This window comes from Salvelinus fontinalis, unplaced genomic scaffold (assembly GCF_029448725.1).
Source record: "Salvelinus fontinalis isolate EN_2023a unplaced genomic scaffold, ASM2944872v1 scaffold_0612, whole genome shotgun sequence".
Classification (NCBI taxonomy): domain Eukaryota; kingdom Metazoa; phylum Chordata; class Actinopteri; order Salmoniformes; family Salmonidae; genus Salvelinus; species Salvelinus fontinalis.
In genome coordinates, this window is record NW_026600821.1 from 61831 (window position 1) to 69330 (window position 7500).

At 46.1% G+C, this 7500-nt stretch overlaps 1 protein-coding gene across 1 annotated transcript in view; it reads left to right on the plus strand.

The window, feature by feature from the left end:
* Positions 1-2464: 2464 nt before the first annotated feature.
* Positions 2465-7500, plus strand: part of LOC129846738 (plexin-A4-like) — a 41943-nt gene continuing 36907 nt past the window's right edge. The window contains exon 1 of the mRNA XM_055914585.1: positions 2465-2874. Within this exon, the coding sequence (XP_055770560.1) occupies positions 2701-2874 (174 nt within the window). The 5' untranslated portion in view covers positions 2465-2700. The remainder of the gene's footprint in view (positions 2875-7500) is intronic.

Sequence of the window (7500 nt, forward strand, 5' to 3'; positions counted from 1 at the left end):
AACTTCTCCTTGCTTGGGGAAGAACAATCGATTTTCCTGACAAAGTTGTTCTTTGTCACTATATGTTCCCAAAACATCACAGACATCCTCTAACGTGACTTTTGAAATAATGATGGTATGGCTTATGTTCCTGTCTGCTCTACGACATTGTATGTTGTCAACAACAATAACAGCTCTCTGATGTGTTGTGTTATGAAATGACCCCCAGAATGTGTTGTGTTATGAAACGACCCCCAGAATGTGTTGTGTTATGAAATGACCCCCAGAATGTGTTGTGTTATGAAATGACCCCCAGAATGTTTTGTGTTATGAAATGACCCCCAGAATGTGTTGTGTTATGAAATGACCCCAGAATGTGTTGTGTATGAATGACCCCAGAATGTGTTGTGTTATGAATGACCCCCAGAATGTGTTGTGTTATGAAATGACCCCCAGAATGTGTTGTGTTATGAAATGACCCCCAGAATGTGTTGTGTTATGAAATGACCCCCAGAATGTGTTGTGTTATGAAATGACCCCCAGAATGTGTTGTGTTATGAAATGACCCCCAGAATGTGTTGTGTTATGAATGACCCCCAGAATGTGTTGTGTTATGAAATGACCCCCAGAATGTGTTGTGTTATGAAATGACCCCCCAGAATGTGTTGTGTTATGAAATGACCCCCAGAATGTGTTGTGTTATGAAATGACCCCCAGAATGTGTTGTGTTATGAAATGACCCCCAGAATGTGTTGTGTTATGAAATGACCCCAGAATGTGTTGTGTTATGAAATGACCCCCAGAATGTGTTGTGTTATGAAATGACCCCTAGAATGTGTTGTGTTATGAAATGACCCCCAGAATGTGTTGTGTTATGAAATGACCACCAGAATGTGTTGTGTTATGAAATGACCCCCAGAATGTGTTGTGTTATGAAATGACCCCCAGAATGTGTTGTGTTATGAAACGACCCCCAGGAATGTGTTGTGTTATGAAATGACCCCCAGAATGTGTTGTGTTATGAAATGACCCCCAGAATGTGTTGTGTTATGAAACGACCCCCAGAATGTGTTGTGTTATGAAACGACCCCCAGAATGTGTTGTGTTATGAAATGACCCCCAGAATGTGTTGTGTTATGAAATGACCCCCAGAATGTGTTGTGTTATGAAATGACCCCCAGAATGTGTTGTGTTATGAAACGACCCCCAGAGTGTGTTGTGTTATGAAACGACCCCCAGAATGTGTTGTGTTATGAAACGACCCCCAGAATGTGTTGTGTTATGAAATGACCCCCAGAATGTGTTGTGTTATGAAATGACCCCCAGAATGTGTTGTGTTATGAAACGACCCCCAGAATGTGTTGTGTTATGAAACGACCCCCAGAATGTGTTGTGTTATGAAATGACCCCCAGAATGTGTTGTGTTATGAAATGACCCCCAGAATGTGTTGTGTTATGAAACGACCCCCAGAGTGTGTTGTGTTATGAAATGACCCCCAGAATGTGTTGTGTTATGAAATGACCCCCAGAATGTGTTGTGTTATAAAACGACCCCCAGAATGTGTTGTGTTATGAAATGACCCCCAGAATGTGTTGTGTTATGAAATGACCCCCAGAATGTGTTGTGTTATGAAATGACCCCCAGAATGTGTTGTGTTATGAAATGACCCCCAGAATGTGTTGTGTTATGAAATGACCCCCAGAATGTGTTGTGTTATGAAACGACCCCCAGAATGTGTTGTGTTATGAAACGACCCCCAGAATGTGTTGTGTTATGAAATGACCCCCAGAATGTGTTGTGTTATGAAATGACCCCCAGAATGTGTTGTGTTATGAAATGACCCCCAGAATGTGTTGTGTTATGAAATGACCCCCAGAATGTGTTGTGTTATGAAATGACCCCCAGAATGTGTTGTGTTATGAAATGACCCCCAGAATGTGTTGTGTTATGAAATGACCCCCAGAATGTGTTGTGTTATGAAACGACCCCCAGAATGTGTTGTGTTATGAAATGACCCCCAGAATGTGTTGTGTTATGAAATGACCCCCAGAATGTGTTGTGTTATGAAATGACCCCCAGAATGTGTTGTGTTATGAAATGACCCCCAGAATGTGTTGTGTTATGAAACGACCCCCAGAATGTGTTGTGCCACCTCCCTCTCTCAGCCAATTAACTTTCACTTCCGTTTATGACCTGAACTTTACAAACAAGTGATATATTAAAGGTGCCATGGGCATATTAACCAGGTGTTTTCGGTAGAACTCTGACAAGTCTGACAAAACGGCTGTCCCACATGCTCACACAAGCCCTTATTAATTTGTGTGTGTGTGTGTGTGTGTGTGTGTGTGTGTGTGTGTGTGTGTGTGTGTGTGTGTGTGTGTGTGTGTGTGTGTGTGTGTGTGTGTGTGTGTGTGTGTGTGTGTGTGTGTGTGTGTGTGTGTGTGTGTGTGTGTGTGTGTGTGCGTGCCCTGGGAAGCATTTTGGGCAGGTGTCAGAACAGGGTGTTTGTGGGTTATGACAGCCAGGAGGCTGCTTTTTGGTGTTGTGTTGGAACGTTCCCCCTGTGTGTCTGTGTGTGTGTGTGAGATAGTAGAGCAGATGTGAGCATATGACCTAGAGCCTCCTGTCATTACTCCAAGTCTGGGTGAGGCCGCTTTCTGCTTTTGGCTGATCACACACATCTAGGACAGACACACACCACCCCCTACAGCTGCCTTAACATGTCCCCCTCTCCTCCTTTCCCTCCTTCTCTCCGCTTCCAGATCAGGGTGGACGGGCCTTCCCACGGTGCATTGCAGTATGAGGTGATCCAGGCGGTGGAGCGAGGGCCAATCCAACGGGACATGGCCTTCTCCCCCGACCACCACTTCCTATATGCCATGTCAGAGACACAGGTAAGTCACGTGACCCCCTACACACACACACACACACACACCCTGACATCATAATCACCCCCATTATCCTTTTCCTGTTCACAGTGGGGCTGTTTACCATTTACTAGTGGTTAACACCATGTCTGTTCACAGTGGGGCTGTTTACCATTTACTAGTGGTTAACACCATGTCTGTTCACAGTGGGGCTGTTTACCATTTACTAGTGGTTAACACCCTGTCTGTTCACAGTGGGGCTGTTTACCATTTACTAGTGGTTAACACCCTGTCTGTTCACAGTGGGGCTGTTTACCATTTACTAGTGGTTAACACCCTGTCTGTTCACAGTGGGGCTGTTTACTATTTACTAGTGGTTAACACCATGTCTGTTCACAGTGGGGCTGTTTACCATTTACTAGTGGTTAACACCCTGTCTGTTCACAGTGGGGCTGTTTACCATTTACTAGTGGCTAACACCATGTCTGTTCACAGTGGGACTGTTTACCATTTACTAGTGGTTAACACCCTGTCTGTTCACAGTGGGGCTGTTTACCATTTACTAGTGGTTAACACCCTGTCTGTTCACAGTGGGGCTGTTTACCATTTACTAGTGGTTAACACCCTGTCTGTTCACAGTGGGGCTGTTTACCATTTACTAGTGGTTAACACCCTGTCTGTTCACAGTGGGACTGTTACCATTTACTAGTGGTTAACACCCTGTCTGTTCACAGTGGGGCTGTTTACCATTTACTAGTGGTTAACACCCTGTCTGTTCACAGTGGGACTGTTACCATTTACTAGTGGTTAACACCCTGTCTGTTCACAGTGGGGCTGTTTACCATTTACTAGTGGTTAACACCCTGTCTGTTCACAGTGGGACTGTTACCATTTACTAGTGGTTAACACCATGTCTGTTCACAGTGGGACTGTTTACCATTTACTAGTGGTTAACACCCTGTCTGTTCACAGTGGGACTGGATCCCTGTGTGATTCCTGCTGCCTGGGTCTGATGGGTTTTGGAGAGGTGAGAGAGGGCCGTTCTTTGTCCAGGCAGATGGAGAGAGTGTATAAAAGTGAAAAAGAAAAGAGGTGGTGGATGTTTGTGAGAAAAGAGGATAAATAGAGTGGTATCTGTTCATTAGATGCAAGTACAGATTAATACACACACACACACACACACACACACACACACACACACACACACACACACACACACACACACACACACACACACACACACACACACACACACACACACACACACACACACACACACACACACACACACACACACACACACACACACACACACCTTCTTCTTTCTTCTCACTCCTTTACCTTTCCTCTTCTCTCCCTATGTCTTGTCTCTTCCTCACTTATTTTATTCCTCTCCTCCCCTCTTTTCTCTCCTCTCCTCCTCCATCCTCCTCTCCTCATCTGTTTCTCCTCTCCTCTGGTGTAGCTGCAGGGTTGTGTTGGCAGAGGGAGCCTCTTTATCCTTCTACAGGGAGGATTATGGGCCGTGCTGGTCTTCTCAGCAGAGTGTGTGCATGCATACCTGTGTGTTTGAAGGGCCGCTGATGATCCTGGTAGTGCTCCAGTTTGAACATCACAGGAGGGTTCAAGGTTCCCCTTCAAACTGTCCTCTCATGCCTCTCATAGGGATCTCATCAGAGAGAGAGTAGAGAGAGAGAGAGAGGGGAATAGAGAGAGTAGGGAGAGGGGAATATAGAGAGAGTAGAGAGAGAGAGGGGAGAGAGGGGAATAGAGAGAGAGTAGAGAGAGAGAGAGGGGAGAGGGGGGGATAGAGAGAGAGTAGAGAGAGAGAGGGGAATAGAGAGAGAGTAGAGAGAGAGAGAGGGGAGAGGGGGGAATAGAGAGAGAGTAGAGAGAGAGAGGGGAGAGAGGGGAATAGAGAGAGAGTAGAGAGAGAGGGGAGAGATGGGAATAGAGAGAGAGAGAGTAGAGAGAGAGGAGTAGAGAGAGAGGGATAAAGAGAGAGGGATAGAGAGAAGGGGGAGAGATAGAGAGAGGGGGGAGAGAGAGAGGGATAGATAGAGGGAGAAGAGAGAGAGGGATAGAGAGAGGGGAGAGAGAATGATAGAGAGAGAATGATAGAGAGAGAGACAGAGAGAGAGGGATAGAGAGAGAGGGATAGAGAGAGAGATCTGTGTAGTGTGTCAACCACCAATTAAATTCAATTGATTTTTCTTTAATGGCACAACATAACAATGAACATATTGCCAAAGCTTACTTTGGAGATGTACAATATTAACATAATTAAAATAATTAAAATCAATATTGTCAGCCCGACAGGGAGGGTAGCCTGTTCTAATCAGAGATGTCTTTGAAACCTTGAATAAGGGTTTTAAATTTGGGGAAATTAAACTCTCTAATTGCTTTATAATACCAAGATAATTCAGACTGCACGTCCATGAACAGTCAATCTGCTGGATGTCATTGACCTGCAGGCAACACACACGCTCTACCGTATCTCTCTCTCTCTCTCTCTCTCTCTCTCTCTTTCTCTCTCTCTCTCTCTCTCTCTCTCTCTCTCTCTCTCTCTCTCTCTCTCTCTCTCTCTCTCTCTCTCTCTCCCTCCCTCTCTCCTCTCTCCTCCCTCTCTCTGTGTGTGTGTGTGTCTAAGTGTTCAGAAGGCCCTAAGGGTGTATCAAACTCATTTTGGTAGTTATCTCTCAGCAGAAATGTCCCTGCTCTGGTGATATTAATGAGACATCTCCTCCAGTCTGGAGGCAGCAGGTCCTCTGTCTGGTGATAAGCATGAGACATCTCCTCCAGTCAAGAGGCAGTAGGGAGAGGTCCTCTGTCTGGTGATAAGCATGAGACATCTCCTCCAGTCAAGAGGCAGTAGGGAGAGGTCCTCTGTCTGGTGATAAGCATGAGACATCTCCTCCAGTCAAGAGGCAGTAGGGAGAGGTCCTCTGTCTGGTGATAAGCATGAGACATCTCCTCCAGTCAAGAGGCAGTAGGGAGAGGTCCTCTGTCTGGTGATAAACATGAGACATCTCCTCCAGTCAAGAGGCAGCAGGTCCTCTGTCTGGTGATAAGCATGAGACAGCTCCTCCAGTCAAGAGGCAGTAGGGAGAGATCCTCTGTCTGGTGATAAGCATGAGACATCTCCTCCAGTCTGGAGGCAGCAGGTCCTCTGTCTGGTGATAAGCATGAGACATCTCCTCCAGTCAAGAGGCAGCAGGTCCTCTGTCTGGTGATAAGCATGAGACATCTCCTCCAGTCAAGAGGCAGCAGGGAGAGGTCCTCTGTCTGGTGATAAGCATGAGACATCTCCTCCAGTCAGGAGGCAGTAGGGAGAGGTCCTCTGTCTGGTGATAAGCATGAGACATCTCCTCCAGTCAAGAGGCAGCAGGGAGAGGTCCTCTGTCTGGTGATAAGCATGAGACATCTCCTCCAGTCAAGAGGCAGTAGGGAGAGGTCCTCTGTCTGGTGATAAGCATGAGACATCTCCTCCAGTCAAGAGGCAGCAGGTCCTATGTCTGGTGATAAGCATGAGACATCTCCTCCAGTCAGGAGGCAGCAGGGAGAGGTCCTATGTCTGGTGATAAGCATGAGACATCTCCTCCAGTCAGGAGGCAGCAGGGAGAGGTCCTCTGTCTGGTGATAAGCATGAGACATCTCCTCCAGTCAGGAGGCAGCAGGGAGAGGTCCTATGTCTGGTGATAAGCATGAGACATCTCCTCCAGTCAGGAGGCAGCAGGGAGAGGTCCTATGTCTGGTGATAAGCATGAGACATCCCCTCCAGTCAGGAGGCAGCAGGTCCTCTGTCTGGTGACTCTGTCACGCCTCCAGGCCCAGATCAAAACTTCTCCACTCAATTAGAACACCCGTCTGCCACCAAATCCTTTCTGCCTGTGTGTGTGTGTGCACCTGGGTTGTGTTAGGCATGAAACGGAAGTAAACGCTCCGAAATGAAGTGAAACAGGTGGTATCATCTGCACCTGTACAATAAAAAATTATTGTTTCCGTTGTGAAATGTTTTGCTACCGTGTGCTGTAATGAACCCGACCCCGATGTGTGTAGTGGTTAGAGCATTGGGCCTGTAACCGAAAGGTTGCTGGATCGAATCCCCGAGCTGACAAGATAAAAATCTGTCGTTCTGCCCCTGAACAAGACAGTTAACCTTTTGTTCCCCGGGCCCCTAAGACGTGGATGTGGATTAAGGCAGCCCCGCGCACCTCTCTGATTCAGAGGGGTTGGGTTAAATGCAGAAGACACATTACAGTTGAAAACATTCAGTTGTACAACTGACTAGGTATCCTCATTTTCCCTTTGTATCTGAAGTGAACATCATCATCGCTGATTCACCAGTAAAAAGGAAACCGTTTACTGTATTGGCCAATATCATGCAGCCATATAGTCCTACATCAGATATACAGTTGAAGTCGGAAGTTTACAGACACTTATGTTGGAGTCATTAAAACTCGTTTTTCAACCACTCCACAAATTTCTTGTTAACAAACTATAGTTTTGGCAAGTCGGTTAGGACATCTACGTTGTGCATGACACAAGTCATTTTCCAACAATTGTTTACAGACAGATTATTTCACTTATAATTTACTGTATCACAATTCCAGTGGGTCAGAAGTTTACATACACTAAGTTGACTGTGCCTTT